At 56.2% G+C, this 19,583-nt stretch overlaps 1 protein-coding gene across 2 annotated transcripts in view; it reads right to left on the reverse strand.

Moving 5' to 3' along the window:
* The window catches only part of FBLN1 (fibulin 1), a 79,704-nt gene that overhangs the window by 39,572 nt on the left and 20,549 nt on the right, over window positions 1-19,583 (reverse strand). For both annotated transcript variants that reach the window (XM_032882779.1, XM_032882780.1), the window contains exons 3-12: window positions 19,108-19,243; window positions 16,864-17,035; window positions 12,802-12,861; window positions 11,386-11,487; window positions 10,666-10,803; window positions 9,359-9,496; window positions 5,335-5,478; window positions 4,390-4,518; window positions 3,624-3,749; window positions 667-786 (exon numbers count right to left, since the gene is read on the reverse strand). In XM_032882779.1, coding sequence (XP_032738670.1) covers window positions 667-786; window positions 3,624-3,749; window positions 4,390-4,518; window positions 5,335-5,478; window positions 9,359-9,496; window positions 10,666-10,803; window positions 11,386-11,487; window positions 12,802-12,861; window positions 16,864-17,035; window positions 19,108-19,243 — 1,265 coding nt within the window. The remainder of the gene's footprint in view (window positions 1-666; window positions 787-3,623; window positions 3,750-4,389; window positions 4,519-5,334; window positions 5,479-9,358; window positions 9,497-10,665; window positions 10,804-11,385; window positions 11,488-12,801; window positions 12,862-16,863; window positions 17,036-19,107; window positions 19,244-19,583) is intronic.

Raw genomic sequence — 19,583 nt, forward strand, 5'->3', positions numbered from 1 at the left:
AAGCCTCCGGATGCGGGGGCGGCCTCAGAAACTATCATGCCAGAAAGGGAAACTGAGGCCCAGAGAGGGGAAGGGGCTGGCCTAGGGTCACACAGCGAGGTGGTGGTGGAAAGCGTGGCAGACTGGGGGCTCCGGGAGGGGGACGGCACACAGGACGGGTGATCCGCAGGCCCCTGGGGCGTGCTGATGCCGAGGACAAATGTGCTCATAGGGCCGCCGGGGGGGCCCTAACAGCAGCTGCCTCGAGAGCCCGCGGTGCACCAGGCACCCTGCAAAGCCCTTCCAGGCCGACCTCCGCTTTAATCCTCTGACAGCCTGGCAGGTCTGGGCTCAGCTCTCGGGGGCAGAGGACACATGGCCCCGGCCAAGGGGAGGCAGAGCTTCGGGTCAGGCCTGCGAGTGGCCCCCTGGGCCCCCGCTGTATCCCAGGGTCACCACCAAGCCCGGCCACACGCGGTTCCTGCCATGCATTTCCAAGGTCCGGGCCCACATGACGCTCGCCGGTTACGTGTTCGCTGCTTTCTATTCCTCACTCGCTATGGCTTCTTTGTATGCAAATAAATCTCAGCTGGAGGGGAAAGGACCCCACCACCCACCAGCCCGGAAGGGCGTTCAGCGCAAGGGGGTTGGGAGTCCCCTCCCCTCGGCCGAGTGGGGTGACCCCACCTTCGCAGGTGACGCCGTCCACGTCACTGAGCTGGTAGCCTCGCCGGCAGTAGCACTGGTAGGAGCCGTACACGTTGGCACACTCCTGGCTACAAGGGCTGCTGCTGCACTCGTTCACGTCTGAAAGACACGGGGCACCGCAGGTCCGTGCCTGGAGCTGGCCGCCCACCCTGCTCCTGGGCGGGGCTGGAGACGCAGCAGCTCCCTCAAGGCACCCCAGAGGAAGGGCCAGAAGTCCCGTGGCGTTCAGCACTCGCGCTTGGGGCTGGGGACCCACCTGCGGTTGTCCTGAGGGAGCACGGCCCCCACTCCATCCCCCATGCCGGACGGATCTGGAACCTCTCATCGGGACCACAGTAAAGCCTCCAGTCTTGGCTCCTTCCAGTGGGTTCTCCCCAGCCTACCGCCAGGTCAGTTCTAGTCCTCAAACGGAGCTCTGATCACAGCCCTCCCCGCTGCACCCCAAGACAGTGCCCTCCGCAGAGCAGGGGGCCTGGGTGTAGAGCCGAGATGCCAACATTCCTAACACGCCAGTGCTTGGCACGCACCAGCCCACTGGGCAGCGCCGGGCTCCTGCTCTGTCTCCTTCCCTTAAAGCAGAAATCAGCACACACCCGGCCCACCACCCGGTTTTGTAAATCAAGTTTTATTGGCACATAGCTACGCTCACTCCCTCATTTACCCAGTCTGTGGCTGCTTTTGCAACGCAGAGGCAGAGGCGATAAGCTACAACACAGAGCGTAGCTGGCTGAGCCTGAAAGATTTACTATGTGGCTTTTAGGGGAAAAAAAATGCCAACCCCTGGCCTAGAAGTCCCTTCTCACATGTATTTACTGCTGACTCCTAGCAGGGCAGGAGGGGTGAGCAGCTTAGAGTGTCCATTAGCTTCTCACCCCATGTTTTGTCCTACAGTAACCTCGTGCCCAGCCTGGCTATCACCTGCTCACCAGGTCGCCTGCTCAGCTCTGCCCCCTGGGGTTTGTTGTCACATCCTACAGACACTCCTTGAAGGCAGAGACCACGTTCTCGCTATCCACCTTGCCAGGGGGCCTTTATAAATGCTTAGTGGAATGATGCGGCCAAGCTGGCCAGGCCCTGGTTTTCTGTCCCCAGCGTGGCCACTAATGTAGATGTGAGTATCTCCTCTCCGGTCACTTCGGAGTGACAAGGAATGGCATAAGCCATGAACGATAGCAGCAAGGACATCGGCGGTCTCCACAGATGGCACTTTGTCTCGTGCGGGACCCTGCCCTGGGATGAGCTCGTCCCATGCTTCACCCTGACTCCCGGTAAGGTGGGTCCCGCCACCCCCCGCATTTGCAGAGGAGGACGCTGGGGCCCAGAAATGGGCCTTACTCCTTCAAGGCCATAAAATGGCAGAGCTAGAATTAGAACCCAAGCTCAAGGGAACCCAGCCCACGTGTGAACAGTTTCCTTGCCGATACCCATGCATTGGGTCTGTTCTTGGGGGCAGATCCGAAATTCTTGTGGGGACCCTAGGGTCTAGGAACCCATCTCACTGTCCAGCCTCCCGTTTGAGAACTGTGCGTCCTGGATGCCTCTGAGCATAGTGGACTTTCATGATCCTTCCGTGGTTGGCCCAAAAGTTGTGCGGGACAGTGGGAGAGGATCGCTGAGGGCTGCCAAAGCTCTTTCCTTTGCTGACCCCAGACCCTAATTCCCGTAGAAGATGTGATAGCTGTTGAGCACCTACTGTGCTGAATGTATGACCCACCATCTTGGTCCATGCCCCAAGGAGGCCGGTGTTCTGTGCTAACCGAAACACTCGGCACAAAGAGCTCCGTCCAACCCCTACCAGGTGGACGGAGAGACCCGACCAGACTTCAGCCTAGCTTCTACGGGACCAAGACAGGAAAGCCTAGGGTGACGGGCTTGGAGCCTTAAAATGCCTCCTAAAAAGCTCAGTGCTGGGGCACCTGGGTGGCTCAGTGGGTTAAGCCTCTGCCTTCAGCTCAGGTCATGATCCCAGGGTCCTGGGATCGAGCCCCGCATCGGGCTCTCTGTGCAGCGGGAAGCCTGCTTCCCTTCCTCTCTCTCTCTGCCTGCCTCCCTGCTTACTTGTGATCTCTGTCAAATAAATAAATAAATAAAATCTTAAAAAAAAAAAAAAAAAAAAGCTCAGTGATGCCCAAAGGAGAGACTCAGTATTCCGACCAACACCTGACAACATGTCCTGGCCTCCTCTTTCTTACGAGTAATTACTTGATAAAACTTGCAAATGCAAACCCTCTCTCTGTCCCTTCGAGATGTAGCCTCTGCAACCCAAGAGTCTTTCTCCAGGATGCAGGAATCATGCCTTCGAGACGTGATCATCAGGAAGGGGAGGCCCCCGTCTCCCATTCTCTGTGGGAGGGAGGAGCTGGTTAGCAGGTGCAGCCGCCTAAGCAGGCTGACCCCCCCACCCAGCATCGTGTAGGACGACTCCTGAGCATGGCCCAGCATTTCAAAAGCCTGTTGCCTTTTGTTTCAGCAGAGCTGAGATGGATCTGCACTGATGTCTCTCTCTGCTACTGCAACAGTCTGAGTAAAACCTGTCTTCCAATTTACTTGAAAATCTGACCTCCCAACCCCGTTTCTCCTGTTAGGGCACAGGGGCAGGTGACATCGGCCACTGCCCCCAGTCAGGTGAACACAGGGTGTGTCAGACGCCGCCAAATCCCACACTCTCGGCCACAACCCACACAGCTTCTTCGGCTTATCCACCCCCGTGCGTGGCCCTGGGCGGACGCCCCCAGGCGCTCCAGGGCCCAGGAGGGACTGGGTGAGCAGTCCTCTCTGACAAGCCACCTTTGACAGGCGCTTCCCCAACCAGCGCGTCACCTAACACGTGCTGGGGAAACAAACTCGAGGCCATCCCGTGGGTCTGCAGGTTGAGTAGTGGCTCTCCCCGGTACCGGGCATCCCGGAGCGCCCCCCCCCCGGCCACATGGCCTCACCTTCACACGACCGGCCGTCGGCAGAGAGCCGGAAGCCCACAGTGCAGCTGCAGAAGTAGGAGCCGGGCGTGTTCTCACACTTGTGGCCGCAGAGACGCCCGGGGTAGCGCCGACACTCGTTGATGTCTGCAACAGAGCGGACGGGGCCGGCTCAGGGCAGCATCCCCCACCCATGTCACCTCTGGCCACGAACTCCCAGTGTCCCCACTGTCCACAGCCACATCTCTTGGAGGAGAGAGGCAGAGTGACTGATCCCAAAGCCCCCAAGAGTCAGTGGGCGTGCTGGGGGCCACTCTTGGCCCTCCTGTGGACGTGCCCACCTGCCAGTTCTCCACCCCAGAGCCTTGAAGGACGGTCCGCTGGCTCAGACACGCGGCTCTGGTGGTGGGTGGGGCAGTTGCCAGCCCTCCCTTCCCCCGAAGCAGCCTGGTTTTGGGGTGGCAGGTGGCGGCCTGCAGGGGTCTGTCCCGTTCCCAGCAGGGAGACAGCCATACCACCATTCATTCTTCCGCCGTGAGCCCTGACTCTGGGAAGTCACTCGTGCTTCTGGACATTTGGAGAGCCGGCTGTAGTCTCCTACACCCCTGCCCGCCTTGGGTCGAGCAGAGCACCTGCTGTATGGGTGGGGGCCTGGGTCGCACCTGGGAGTGCAGCGGCAGGGCTGGAACCTGAATGGGGGTCCCCCATCGCGGGGTCTGCTCTCTGGGGCTGCTGCACCAGGACTTTCTCAGGGGGCCACCCGGGGCCTGCAGGGACGCCCACGTACCCACACACGTCCTGCTGATGCCGTCGAAGTAGTATCCAGCCTTGCACTCGCAACGGAAGCTTCCGGGGGAGTTCATGCACAGGTGCCCCGGCCCACAGGGCTCGGCGGGGGCCGCACACTCATCCACGTCTGGTGAAAGAGAATGACGCGTTGAAAAATGTTTAGTGTGGGTTTTTCTTCTCTCCCTAAGATGATCAGAAAGGAAGACAAGAAAGCAGCAAACTAAAATGTACGTTGACAAAGCAGCATTATTTATTCCTCAACACGATGTCACAGGACACCTGCTGCGTGCTGGGCCCCGTGCTGGGGAGGCAGCTGACCCAGATGCAGCCCCTACGCTCAGGGGCCACCTACTCTGGCTGGCCAGTGATGGCCCTGGGAAAGGCAGGAAGTACCTAGTGACCCGGGGGAGCCACCAGGGAAGTGCTCTGGGAGTCGGAGGGAGAAGGACTCCTTCCAGCTAGCAGGGATCTGGGTCCAAAGGAATGTAGCAGCAGGTGGGCAGAGGAAAAGGTGTAAAAGCAGAAAACCACACAGAGAGGAAAGAGCAGAGCTGGCTTAGGGAGCAGCAAGACCTATTTCATCTGAATTATAAGGTTTGCGAAGTTGGGGCCACCTCAGGAGGACTGAATTGTAAGCAGGGTCACTGCCTGTCCCCTCTCACCACTGGAGATTGTGAGTGGGGAGGAACAAGGGAGCTTTCAGCTCAGGACACCCTGGACAGACTGAAATGGACAAAGCTGGGCACAGTGGGAGGCTGGCATCCTACTGTAACAGTCCCAGCAATCGATAAAGGTCTATGCTTGGAGTTGAGCAGTGGGATGGATGGAGAGGTAGAAACAGCTTCACTTTGGGGATTTCTTCTCCCCTTCCAGGGAAGGAAGGGATGTGCTGGGAGCAGATAGGAAAGTTCATATCAGACTGGTTCTCTTTTTAAATACCAACCAACACAGCGGGTTCCCTCCTCGTTGAGATGGTAACCACGGCCACAGTTGGGCACATTCTTCTGGCATGTGTAGGAGCCCTCTGTGTTGATGCATGTCTGCCCAACAGGGCACGGGGCACTGATACTTAAACACTCATTGATATCTACAGCAGGGAAGACAGAGCCAAGGTGGTTAAACACGGGGGGCCTCCAAAAACCCAACGACCCGATCTCCAAAACACCACCACATCCCCTCCTCACTGCAAAACCTCACCCAGAGGTACTATGAAGCCTGCTCACCCTGAGCCACACACCAGCCCCCCAGCTGGCTCCCAGATCTCGCCAGCACATGCCACCTCAAAGACAACATGCCTAGGCCGTGTCCCTGGCCCTGAACCTTCAGCCCATCCGTCTTTCCCTGCACGGCATCTGAGGCTGCCTGCCTGGCTCTCGGGGCCTCCCACTGTCAAGTGGCCATGTCCCTTCTGAATCCCACACGCCCAGAGAGTGCAAACCAGTAAACGCACAAGGATAAACGCTCGGTCCTCCAGCTCCCCTTTGGTGCAAAATCACAGAGGCAGGGGCACCTGGGTGGCTCAGCCGCTTAAGTGTTCAACGCTTGATTTTGGCTCAGGTCACCATCTCAGGTTCGTGAGATCACACCCCCATCAGGCTCCACGCCAAGTGTGGAGTCGGCTTAAGATTCTCTCTCCCTCTCCCGCTACCCTTCCCCTCACTCCAGTTCTCTCTCTCAAACAACAAGCCATGCAGGCTGAACTTCTTACTAGGGAGAGAATTCTAAGGTTTTTAAGAATTGCCTTCTCAGGGCACCTGGGTGGCTCAGTGGGTTAAGCCTCTGTCTTTGGCTCAGGTCGTGATCTCAGGGTCCTGGGATCAAGCCCCACATCAGGCTCTCTGCTTGGCAGGGAGCCTGCTACCCCCCTCTCTCTGCCTGCCTCTCTGCCTACTTGTAATCTCTGTCAAATAAATAAATAAAATCGTAAAAAAAAAAAAAAAAAGGAATCCCCTTCTCAGATACTTACAAAGCATCTAGGGGACAAAAAGAAGGGAGTGATGGTAGAAGACACCCGAGCTGACGTCGGAAAGAGGGACCTGCTGTACTTCTCCCCTCCTGGCCTCACCCCAACCTCCTCAGACTGTGGTTGACCAGCCGCACCCTCCCCCTTGAGTCAGCCTCTCCAGCCAGTGTAGCACTTAACAGTTTACAAAAGCACATAGGTCCCTGCTGCCCTCGCCTGCCACAGTTGGCCTGCGAGTTAGGCAGGGCCAGGATTATTCTCTGCGTTTTATAAACAAGGAAACTCCCCCAGGACGAGGCTGGTCCCAGGGACCACTCAGCTCTATAATCAGGGAGCCCCGCCTCCCAGCCCTTAAATCAGGGGTGAGCAAACTGCAGCCTGCCGGCCAAATCCAGCCCACTGCCTGTTTTTGTCAATAAAGCTTTATTGGAACACAGCCATGCCCATTCTCTTACATACTGTCTACAGCTGTTTTCACAAGCTACAACAGAGACCCCATAGCTCATGAGGCTGGTACTATGCAGCTGCAGGGCTGTCTGCCGGTGGCCGGAGGGGAACAGGCAGGCTTGTGGGGTACCAGATGGTTCCAGGTTCCCCGGGAAGATGAATGTGGTTGCCCATGAGGTCAGAGCTTCCCACCACCTCACACTGTTCTGGAGGGAGTGAGGGTGCCGTCGGCAGAGGTGTGCAAGCTGAAGACCCGGGTGCACACAGGGGAGGGGAAGCGGCCTCTTCCAGACAGCCTTGAAACTAGCATTGGATCCCGACACGCTCTCTCCTTGTACAGAAGTATTTGGGATGACCCAGTCGTTTGTTTTTTTTTTTTTAAATGACATAAAGGTACTGATGTAAAATGATGTCAAAATACGATTGTTAAGGAATGGGTGGGGGCGGGGAGCATGTGGCAGCTGACTCTGGCCCCATTTGCATCAGAAAAAGAGCCTCCAGAGAGCGGGAGCTCGGAGAGGCACACAGACTCTGCTGATCTAAACAGAAATGTTTCCTTTCTGCACTTTGGGATTTGCTTGCATTTTTGTAAATAAAGATTATACATATATACATATTTTATATATATACAAAACTTTTGAAATCAAGAAAATTTTTTAAAGAAAGAATCCTGAGTCTGGTTGCAAGGATGGTGGGCCCAAGAAAAGGGAGGCTGCCCCAGGTTGAGACGAGGGGTGCCTCATGGTTGGTTGCAAACATTCTGAATCACCAGGTGCTGGCCGGTGGGGCTCCTTCGGGGCTTTCCTGCACTCCCCCAGGCTCTCCCCGCGTCTAGGGGAGGACACGAAGGGGGCCGTCCCCTCCCTCCCGCTACTCTCCCACCTTGTCCCTGCACGCTCCGCACCCCATCCGCACCCCACAGAGTGAGAGGTGGGGGCCTCCCCGACACTTGCCAACGGCTCCTCCCCACGGGCATGGGGGGCTGCGCCTGCTATGAGTCAGGGTTTCCATTCCGAACGGATGCCAGCCTCCTCGCAGAGCCCCCACCCAGCGCACAGCAAGTCTGGGCAGGCCCTTCCTCCCTGCTGGCCCTGGGAGGGCCAGTCAGCCCCAGGCTCATGGTCCCCTGTGCTGGGTGGGAGCTGGGGAGGGGCCAAGCCTGGCCAAGCTGAGCCCCTCCCACCTCATCCCTGCTCCGACACTTCCCCACACTCCCGCCCATCCTGTCAGGGGGGCTGCTTTAAAGAAGAAGGCTGGGGCAGGGCTCCAAGGAGGCCCCTGTCCAAAGTGGGGGGTCACTGTTGTATTTGTCTTTAAACATCCCGGGGTGGTTAAAAAAGGGGGGGGGGGCGAGGAGAGCTTTCAGTCCAAACTACCATTCCAAATCAAAGAACAATACAGATTTCTCTGAGAGGCTGAGCCAGACCTAGGACAACACCTGGCCATCCCTCGTTCACAGACCCTTCAAGGAGGGTAAGGGGGCAGCCCCAGGGAGTATGGGTTCTAACAGGTGGTGTCTGCAGCTCTCATCTGGAGAGAAGTCTTCCTGTCCTTAAGGGCAGGTTCTAAAAAGTTTCTGCAGAGCAGAGGCCAAGGCCAGGTCTGCGGATCTAGACGCCAAGGCCAACAGCACGCGGTGCCTGAGCCGGGAGTTAGCCAGGCTGAGTCCAGGAGCAAGGGCAGGCCCCTCCCGTGTGTAAAGCCAGTGACAGGTCCGCTCCACTCCCTGCCCCTCCCTACCTGAGCTTCTGGCCAGGCCTCCTGCGTTTGCAGTTTACTATGTTCCCATGGAATTTTCTTCCTCCCACAGTGGTGGGGTTTTTTGGGGGTGAGATACATGTGACAGAAAATGTGCCACTTTCCCTAATTTTAAGTCTCCAGACAGGAGGCGTCCACTACGTTCGTGCTGCCATGCAACCATCACCACCGTCCAACCACACAACTTTTTAATTTTCCCCGACTGAGACTCCCTGCCCAGTCAATACCAGCTCCCCACTCCCCTGCCCCAGGCCCTTGGCACCTCCCACGCTCCTCTCCACCTCTGTGAAACTACTAACACGGAGTATCTTTCAAAACACGTTTTTAAGACCACAGGCACTTCACCATCCTCTTGTTCGATCCTTGCCTCAAGCCTCTAAGGCAGATGGCATGAATATTCCCATTTTACAGAGGAAGAAATTAAGGGCCAGAGGAAGGGAGTCAATTACCTTAAGTTCTAAACCAGGTGTAGACTCCAAAACTGAAGCCAAACCAGGGCTTTTGTCTAAACCCGGGGTTGCTAAACTCTACCCCCGGGGCCAACCCCAGCCTGTACCTGTTTTGGTAAATCAAGTTTTATGGGGACACGACACTGCCCACTCGTTCATGTATCCATGGCTGCTTTCCGCAGAGCTGAGCCCGGATGGCCCACGAGGCCTCAATGTCTGCTCCCCGGGCCTTGATAAGATACGCTTGCCAACCTCTGCTCGGAGGCCCCCCACGATCCGGAGACATGGCCCAGCTCCGGGGCATTCGCCCCGCCTGGGGGACCCTCTCAGCCCTGGTGACAGCATCTTACCAATACAGTTGCCTAGAGCATCCTGTATAAAACCATTCTTGCACTGTAGCTTGGGTCTGCAGCGGAAGGATCCCAGAGTATTCTGACAGATAAAATCGGGGAGGCAGTTATGAATACCACTCTCACACTCGTCAATATCTGGTACATCATAAAAAAAGGAAATTGTTAGCAAGAGTCCTGTCAGAAACATCTCACAACATTTAAAAATCACAAGAACGCTTTTTTTTATATGCTCATTACTCAGACTACAACCCAAAACGTTCCCATAGAGAAATCACATTAAAAAAGAGCCTTGGTTGGCCAAATAGTGCTCGCATCGCTTAAGATTGAAAACTCGCTCTCTCTCTCTCTTTTTTCCCCAAGGCTCTTATGAGGCAAACTTTCTGTTATATGATAAATATCGCAGGCATTTTCCTGGCGGTATGTGGGATTTTTTTTTCCTTCACTTGAGGCTAAGTGCATGTTTAGTTTAGATAATAAGCAATGATCTTCGTGGCAATAAACACTGTCCCTCTAAAGTTATTCATTCTGAAATCGTCACGATATTCCAAATAGGAGCAATGGTGATTGTCATGATTGGACACGTTGGCTGCCCTTCCCCTGAAGTTCATGGCTGTCAAGTGTTCCAAAGCGTATACTCAGCTGGCTGGGCCCCTGGGTTCTCAGGGCCCAAACCGCCCGGCAAGGGTGGAGAGGAGCGAGCTTGCCCAAAGACCCTCAGACGTTAGGAGGGTGTGCTTGGCCTTTGAGTTACTCTTGTAACTCGACCAAAATTTTCACACAAGTGGTTTCGTCATTCTGGAGGGCTGGAAAGCCTCAGAAGAAAACTATGTCCTCAGAGATCCTCAGCAAAGCCTTATCTGCCAAATGACATCTACGGCTTGGCAGGGAGAGGCCGGCAGCCAGAAATGTCATGTTTTCATGCAGTGGAAGAGATTATGTTTGAACTCTGAGGAAGCCTGGAGTCGGAGGGAAGGCAGCTGTTTTCAAAAATAATTTTTTTGGGGGGGCGATGCGGGGAGAAAGCACATGGAAGCACCTGAAATTCACCTCGGGACTTGTTCTGAAATGATTCTGCCCTAAGCCCTTCCAGAAATGCAAACTCACCACTGTCATTAACTCAACGTTACAGTAGAGAAGGTAAATCTTTACCAACAGCTTAACTGGGCAGCGTCCCCGGACAGTCACGGGGTGCGACACACGGCACCAGGGAACCCAGAGCCCCCCCGGAGCCCGGTGCCGCCTCTACCAGCACATCCTATCTAGTCGCGGGGAGCTGAGGTGTGCGAACCCAGAGCATGTCATACCTTTGCAGTCATTGTCCTCCGTGAGCTCGTAGCCAGTCCCACAGCTACTGTCTCTCTGGCAGCGGAAGGAGCCCGCGGTGTTAACACAGGACTCTCCGAGCCTGCAGTTGTGCTCGCCCATGACACACTCGTTGATGTCTAGGAGAGATGGAGGCAAAGCAGGAGTAACCAGCCAGAACCACGGGCCCCCACGTGCTTTGTCGCAAAGAATGTTCCAGAAGGCGTGGCGCAATTGGTTCCCAGCCTCTGTCCAGTCCCCCACGCACGTGCCTATGTGGGGTCCTGGGCACCACCCCCCAATCAAAAGCAGTGGTGTCTTTCCCCTGCTCCGTTTCAGATCTGCTGCTCTCTCTGAGCACCCGCGAAGCAAGTGCCAGGCCCTGAACCCGAGGCACGTGATCCTTAAGGCCTCTACGAGAGGCGATCCCCTTCCTCCATCTGCCTCGCCTCAGACAGGAGGGGCCAAGAGAGGCCGAGGGACGTGCCCAGGGCTACTTGGCAGATTCTGGATTCAGAGCCTGCTCAGACCCCCAAAGCCAGCCCTCTTCCCCAACACGGTGCTTGGCACCGTGCACCGTGGACTCCAGGGTACGCTGGTTTTCACCTATGGGGTGGGTGGGGGCCCGAGGTGTGCAGGGTGGGCCCTGCCCAGATGTCAAGTCGAGGCAGAGGCTCCCAGTGCGGCTGCGAGCCCTGCCGCGGAAGCATGGCGACGGTTACCTTCACAGGACACACTGTCAGGCAGCAGCTGGTAGCCCACAAAGCAGGAGCAGACCACCTCCTCCCCTGTGTCTCGGCACTGTTGCTTGCAGGGCCCACCGCCTGGAATCAGAACAGATCAGAGCAGATGTGAGCCACGAGCCCAACACACACCAGACACCCCTGGGTTTCCAGTTCTGTTTGGCCTGGGCCAGAGCAAATGCCCTTGGGGTGGACGACACACAAAGGTGGGCTCCCCATTTTGGAGGCCTCCCTCTCCAGCCTAGCGCCCCTCCCTTTCCTTGGGAGACCCCCCAGGATCTGGCCCGGGACAACCTTGCGGCTGCTGCTTCAGGTCCCAGCCCTGGTCTGACAAAATGGCAGCACGCCGGGCCAGCCCTGCAGGCTGGAGTGGGGCTAGGCAGAGAAGCCAGAAGCTGCCGTCCAGCACAGACATGGAGGGGGCCATCCTGTGAGGGTCCCTCAGTGTCCCTGGTACCCCCCATCCCCCACCAACCACAAACCCGCAGGCAGCTGGGTGATGCTCAAAGAGCAAATCTCCCCGGGACAAAACTCTACCAGCTAAAGATGTGGCCAGAGTTCTGACAACTGCCGGGCCTGCAGGCTTCTGCCCGCTTCCCCAGCCTCTTCCTCTGTCCCCCACCGCAGCCCTCCCCCGCGCCATAGCCTGCCAGCCCAAGTCTGCGTCTGCCTGTCTCCACTCCTACTGCCCAAATCTCTGTCCCAGGGGCACCTTCCTGGCTAAGCCACTGGCTACGTCCTCCCCCAGGAAGGCCTCCCACACCCCCCAGGGAGCTTTCTGGGCTCTCCGCCCTCCTCCAGCATCCCCATCGTCCCCCCCCGCCCCCCCACCCCTGTGCTGATGTGTCACCGAGCGCGGACCCCATCGTTTTGTGATTGCGCTTGCTCCCCGTTAACGCGCCCACCACAGGGCAGCCTCCGAACGGAACTGGGGAGCAGACTCGCCAGTCTAGACATGTGGGAATGTTCCATGAGAGAGAAATGACCTTTTATCACATGAAAAACAAACCTGCCAGGCCCCACTCTCTTTAAATTTGCAAATGTCTCCCTGCGAGACAAATGGATACTGTCCACGGCACCCGCTGGGGCTCCAGGACCCAAAGTCAAGTAACACTCCCCCCGCCCCAGGTGTTCTCCCCTCACAGAGCCTGTGTTTAGGTGGGTGCTGCGGGGTGGGGGGGCTTCTGACGCCCGCTTCCCGTAGGGCCCCTCCCTGTGAGCCCACCAGGCCCCAGCTCGAGGGGAAGGAGAAGGGGGAGCCCAGCCGTGCAGGGAGGGCAGAAGGACCTGGGTTGCCTCACAGACTGAGGGCTCATCCCATGTGAACCTGAGCAAAACCCAAGGTCCAACTCCCAATGGGATCAGCCCTGACTCTCCTCCGGGAGGCGGCCTCACCTCTGCAGCGGTCGTTCAGGTATGGGTCCTCCTGCTCCCCCTCCATCTCCGAAATCTTGGCTGAGGGGAAAGAGAGGCAAACGCAGTGTCCGGCATGTCTCAGCAGAAAGAAACCCTAAATACTTTATCTCTTTTTTTTTTTTTTTAACATATTCTTTTAAAAAAAAAAAGATTTTATTTATTTATTTGACCTAGGGAGAGAGAAAACACAAGCAGGGGAGTGGCAGGCAGAGACAGAGGGAGAAGCAGGCTTCCTGCTGAGCGGGGACTCGACCCCAGGACCCCAGGATCGTGACCTGAGCCGAAGGCAGACGCTTCACCGACTGAGCCCCCCAGGCGCCCCGCTTTATCTCCTTATAAATATCAGGCAGTCATGCCCATTTGGGGAGCTCAGGGATTGCCGAGGGACGTTAGGCACTCACGTTACCTGCCTATTTCAGCAAAGACAGCTGCGGCCCTGCTCTACACCGGGCCACGGCCCCCAAACCTGAATCAATGTGCCCAGTAAAAACTTGTCGTGATGGGGTAAATGGTGTCGCCCCAGAAGATGTTGAGCCCTAACCCCCCAGTACCCACGCACATGACCTTCCTTTCAAGAAGAGTCTTAGCAAAGATGATTGAGTTAAGGTGGGTGAAGGTGGGCTCCCGGCCAGTACATCTGTGTCCTTCTAGAAAGAGGAAAGTGGACACAGAGACAGGCGTGCGCAGAGGCAAAATGACAGGAAGATAGAGGGAGGAGACGGGCCACCCATGCCCCCGAGGCTGACAAAAACCAGGAGAGCTGCTTGGAGTAGATTTTCCCCCGGAGCCTCGGGGGGACGCAGCCATGCCAATACCTTGATTGGAGGCGTCTGGCCTCCAGACTGGGAGATAGAACATTCGAGATAGAACATTCCTGTTGTTTGAGCTCCCCCCTCCCACCTCCAGTCCATGGAGCTTTGCGAGGGCAGCCCCAGGAAATAAATGCACATATACGGCCCACCCGCAAAGCCCCGTGTAGCCATCAGCAGGCGCTCGCTGGGCTCATTCAGACGAGGCGTCTGAGTAGATCTGCTCTGCGGGCTGAGCCCTTGGCAGAGACAGGGCCCTACTCACAATAGGAACGTCAACCAGCGGATTCCCCTACTGTAGTCTGATGGGGTGGTTTTCCACTGGCCATTCTGGGGTAAGAGAAGAAACGAATTCATCCCTTTAGCTTGTGTAAGACAGCCAGGGGCAGGAAGGGTCCCTAAAAATACCCAAAAGCCACACCCAGGGAAGTCGCAGCCTCATCCACAAGAAAGGATGGCAGCGATCACAGTTCAGGCACGAGTCGGCAGCTGGCGTGACGGCGATGGGCGGGAAAGCGTAAACCCATGTGTGTCTGTTGCATGTGCGAGAAGCAAGAGACACAGAGAAAACACGGAAAGGAAAAGTGACCTGATGGAAACACAATTTCTCTCTGTGTCAATTTCCTCTTCCCTCTGCTTTCTAAATCTGCTAACACACCCACGGTGAGTGTGTAGCACACTCACACCAGAAAAATGAAACATCATCAAAAAGAAACGTATTAGGAATTCCGCTTTAAAATTCAATACAATGTAACTTACACACACTAGGCACAAGGCAGGCTCTTTTCGGGCTGTTAAAATGTGGTCAGGGTCCCCCAAGTAAACCTTTCACTTGGCCAGGAACTAAGCAAAAGGCCTTTAGAGTGTGAATCGTCTCTCCCAGGTCAGGAGGCCGGGAGCACCTTTGCTACGGTTATTCAACTCGGGGACTCTTGGCTCCCTTGGGGCATTCAGTCAAGGCCAAGACACAGGGCAGAGTGTCGGCCAGGAGGACTGTGAGGAGTTCTCGCCTGGGTAAGGAGGCCATCAAGGCTTCCATGGCGTTCCTTGGGAGCCAGCGAGCCTGGCACAGAGCCACTGCCAATCCTGCCAGAAAGAGAATCCTAAACCTGGGCTCCCCCAGCCTCCATCTTCCCATCTGTAGAATGGGGGAACCAATATATATCCCAGCACAGTTCCTCCCAGACTCTCTGCGGTAAAGGGACAGGGCTCTTTCCCCCATCACAGGCTCATACCTTGATAGCATGTCATATGAACGAATTACCAGAAAAATTAAGTTATGAGAACAGACATACAGGCCCCTGTTTAGATGAAACTGGTATTAAGTTACACTCTCAGATGCATATAAAAGTTTCTAAAAGCTTCCTCTCGATTCCCAGACTTATTTTGTTAGAGGCCAGCAGCGGTCTGTGGAGCCTCTGTGTGGGCCCATGGCAGCACACAGTAGGCCCGTGATAAGGGTCTGGGTCTGGGAGGAGGAAGGGCAGGGAGTCCTCACAGAGACTTTGAGGAGAGTCTGGGGCAAGAATTGAAGCAGATAAAAGACAGAAGAGAAATAAGACATCTGGAGCAGCAGCAAAGCTCAGAGACGGTTATGGAAACAAGACATAAATCAACAAAAATCCTCCCCAGAGACACAGGAGAAAATCTCCACCAGGACGAATAGTTTGGGTTTGTTTAAAGTGAAAATATCATCTCTGGTTTCAAAAGTCAAGGAGGGAGCCAGAATGCGGTTCCAGACCTTCTTTATGCCTGAGATATCTAAAATCAGCCCCATGGCATCCATGAGAAATCAAAAACAGAGGGAGGCTGGTCTGCTTGACCCAGGACAACGAAGCCACCGGGGTCATGAAGCCAGGGTGATAGGCAGCGTGACTTAGGGAGCACGGTTCTGTGAACTCCTCCTTCCTAAGGCCTTCCTGCCCGTGACCCACCTAAGCTCCCTTGAAGCTGTCCTTGGGGTCACTCGCCGGTTTGCTGAATAAGTATCTAATTGTTGAAAGAACACAGCCACTTATTAATAAGGTACCCCTCCCTGCCTGCCTCTCTGCCTACTTGTGATCTGTCAAATAAATAAAAATCTTAAAAATAAATAAATAAATAAGGTACCCCTCCCTGCCTCTTGTCACCACATCATTGGCACCAGGTGGAGAGAAAAAGGGCAGAAGGGCAGAAGGCCAGCGTTCTCCCTCCCCTGGGTGTTGACCATGTGATCTTGAGCAAGGTCAGCCACCATGCTGACTGTTGGAGGGCTGTTGGAGGGACAAGGAAGAATTGCGATGGCCAGCATTCATGGAGTTACCCAAACACTCTATACTCATTCTCCCATATAATCCTCCCAGAAACCTTACAAAGCAGGACTATGATTATACCCATTTCACAGATGAGGGAACAGAGGTCTGGTACATCTGTTTATTTAAAATACATGTTAGGATAGAGACATGAACCCAGATTTCTCAGGTTCCGGCTCCCAAGCCTTCAGTCCCCCTCCAGGGCAGGGCTCTCTCAGAGCAGGTAACGAACTCGAAACTGATCTGACACCTAGAATCAGTCTGTGCTGAGTTAAGGCAGCGGCACACGCGTGTGCCCCACTCCCTGTAATTTCATGTGTTCACTTGCTGGGGTCGCCGTACCCAGAGACAGGGTCAAGCATCAGTCTGTATTTGCTGTGACCATATATTACTTTTTTTTTTTAAGATTTTATTTATTTATTTGAGAGAGAGAATGAGAGAGAGAGCATGAGAGTGGGGAGGGTCAGACAGAGAAGCAGACTCCTTGCTGATCAGAGAGCCTAATGAGGAACTTGATCCTGGGACTCCAGGATCATGACCTGTGCGGAAGACAGTCACCTAACCAGCTGAGCCACCCAGGCGCTCCTGACCTTATTTTAGATGAGATTAACATTTAAATCAATAGACTTTCAGTAAAACCAATGGCCCTCTGAAATGTGGGTGGGCCTTGCCTAATCGGATGAAGGCCTTCAGCGTAGCCCCGCAGCAAGGAGGAATTCTGCTAGCAGATGGCCTTTGGACTCAAACTGCAACATCAGTTCTCCCTCCGTTCTCGGGCCTGCTGGCTCAACCCGCAGACATCAGACTTGCTGGCCCCCACGATCGAGGGAGCCAATTCCTTAAAATAAATCTCTTTTCTCCGCATCCTATTGGTTTGGTTCCTTTGGCTAGCACTGACTAATGCCCTGGCCAGAAGGCAAAAAAGGGGGTGGGGGAATTACCTGCTTCTTGGATGTCCCCGATGTCGCTGGGGGCAAAGTCTGCTGTCTCCTGGCCCTTGACGCAGCATGCCCGGAACACCAGCCCACACTGGTAGCCGACCATGAGGGTGTACTCGCAGCTCTGGCCCGCAGCCTGGGCCGCCCTCCCCAGCAGGCAGCAGTGGCAGCACCTCTGTGAACACAAGCGGAGAGTCAGGGTGGAGAAGCCACCCAGCACTGGAGCGCCCCCAGGCCTCTCTGATCCCATATCCACACCGCCCACGCAGCAACGACACATGGGACTTACTCTCTCTTCTAAAGGTTGGCCGTTAGCATCTCAAGCATGCTAAGCCTGAGGCATGCTGTCCCCCAAACAGGTCCCGGGTTTAAAAGGAACCTTAAAGGGGTTTGCGTCCAACACGTACTCCCCCACACCAGACTATACCCATCAACATCCCTGCCCCACCCCACTCACATACCTCCAGGAGAAATTAGCTATGACAGGGGCGCTCTGAGGGTCACACAAGAGCTCCCCAAGCATCCCCTCCTTGTGTGTGGTCTACAATTTCTCTACCAAGCCCGGAAAAATGAACAAGCCCTTGTCTCTTCCCTCCCGAGTGCAGGGGGTTTGGGCAGCGGAAGCAAATCGTGCATTTAAAAAGCACGAGGACCTCGAGACAGGTCATCAAGCGAGGGACAGAGTTACCGCCTGTCACCTTGACCCCAGTGTTCCCAAAAGTGACACCTGAATCCTGGGGACAGCACTCAGGCTGATACAGGAAGAGCCCTATTTCAGTCCTTACTATCCTAAGAAAAAGCACAGAACTTTCCAAAAGGCCCAAAGCAGGGGTCAGGTGGTGTGGCTTTACCTCAGTTTCTCTGCGGGCTGGTGGGTCTTCTATCCCAATGGTTCTACAACCTCTGTGCCAGGAAAAGTTGTGGGGGGGGGCCCAGTTACCTCCTCCACCTTCCAGGACACAAGTAATCCTTCCGGGAAACACTGATCACCCATCGGCCAAAGTGGCCAGTTCCTGCTCCTGCTAGAATGTTCCGTGTCTTTTTCACACCTCCCTTTCTCTCTAGTCTGGGGACATGGGCGGACGGCGTCTGCAGAGCCCCAGCCCTGCCCGGGGAGGCAGTCGCTAACGCCCAGGCTCCTGGCTTCGGGGGCCCCGTGACCAGACCTTCCCACCCTCGCCCGACCCAGCTCCCGCACGCCAGAAACCTCCTCCCGTGAAGGCCCAGGAAGGCTGAGGGTGGGCGAAGGGGCTTTGCACCCCCAACTCCTCCATGGGGAACCTCCCTCTGCCCTAATCAGTGTGAAGAGAGAATCCCCAGAAAGGAACCCACCCCCACCCCCCACCCAGAATTCAGACTCCATTCCAATTCGTGCTCCTTGAAATCGCTGCCTGGCCCTCCTAACAGAGAATGGGAGAACTTTCTTCCTGGAAACGCAGCTCCGACAGTAACCCAGCTGCCCAGCTTAACGGCCGGCCGAGCTCCTTCCACTCAGGCTTGTTTTTCTCTGGCAGTGGGTGGTGAGGGAGGGACAACCTGGTTAATTTGTGGTTTCGGGCCCAGAAAGCAGTCAGGAACTCCTCCACCGGCATGGGAAGGTGCAGACCCCCCACAGGGACAGAGGCCCCAAGGGACCGTCGCAGACCCAGGCTGCCTGGCATCACTCACTCGGCACTCACCTCCCCCTGGGCCCGATGGACCCAGGGCTGCCTCGCCAGACCCCTCCCCTGCAGGTCCTGGAAGCATCCTGCCAGACCACTCTGGAGTGGCCTGAATCTGAATCTCTGAATCTCTCTCTGAATCTCTGTCTTGTCTTCTAGGACAGTTTGGGAGGTCGTGTGTTCTCAGAGCCCCCGTGGGGGACCCTTGTGAGCTCCGGGCCACATGGACATCGCCCTGGCGGGCAGGAAAGCTCCAGGGCCTCCTGCTCCTGGCAGACGGGGGTAGGGACGCCCGCCTGGAACAGTGAAGAGGGTTCTGAAGGCCCCAGAGCCTGGGTCACCTCTGCTCTGATCTCTGCATTCCGGCCGGAAGCCCGGGGACTGGATGTCCTCAGGGCCAGCCTGGGTCCCTTCGTCCCTGTCTCCTCCAGGTCGTCCAGGGTTCCCTGATTAAACTGCGGGGGCGGGGAATCCGAGAAGCGCCCTCCTCCCTCCCTGCTGCTCGGAGGAGGCCTGCGCAGGGGCTGAGGCAGGAGAGCACCCAGGCCTCCAGCAGGGGACGGGGCGGCTGGCGGGCGGGTCGCACCTTCACGAATGTAGCCTCGAGGCTGGCGTTGTCTCCATGTGGCGTGGCGCAGCTGTCCTGCTCGTTGGCCAGGTTGATGCCCGTGGCACAGTGCAGCTCCTCCAGCTGGCTGTGACAACACTGCTCCTGGACCATCCTGTGCGGGGGAGGGGGAGTGCTGAGGACAGGGCCCTGGGAGGGCGGGGCCCTGCGGGGTTGGGGGGAGGCGCTGTAGTCCCTCAGAGAGGGGAGCTCTGGCCTCACTGGGTGCCTCCCCTTCCCAACCTACTGCCACCCTCACACACACACACGCACGTGCACACACACGCACTCGCATGCCCACACTCACTCCACCCACCACCCACTTACACGCACACACTCATTCACACCTGCATGCATACACACTCACTCGCACACACTGACTCACACACACACACTCGCCCAGTCATTTGTACACATACTCGCCTGCACACACTCACTCACACACGCATGCACAG

The sequence above is a fragment of the Lontra canadensis genome, unplaced genomic scaffold (assembly GCF_010015895.1).
Source record: "Lontra canadensis isolate GAN:19392208 unplaced genomic scaffold, GSC_riverotter_1.0 scaffold84, whole genome shotgun sequence".
Lineage (NCBI taxonomy): Eukaryota > Metazoa > Chordata > Mammalia > Carnivora > Mustelidae > Lontra > Lontra canadensis.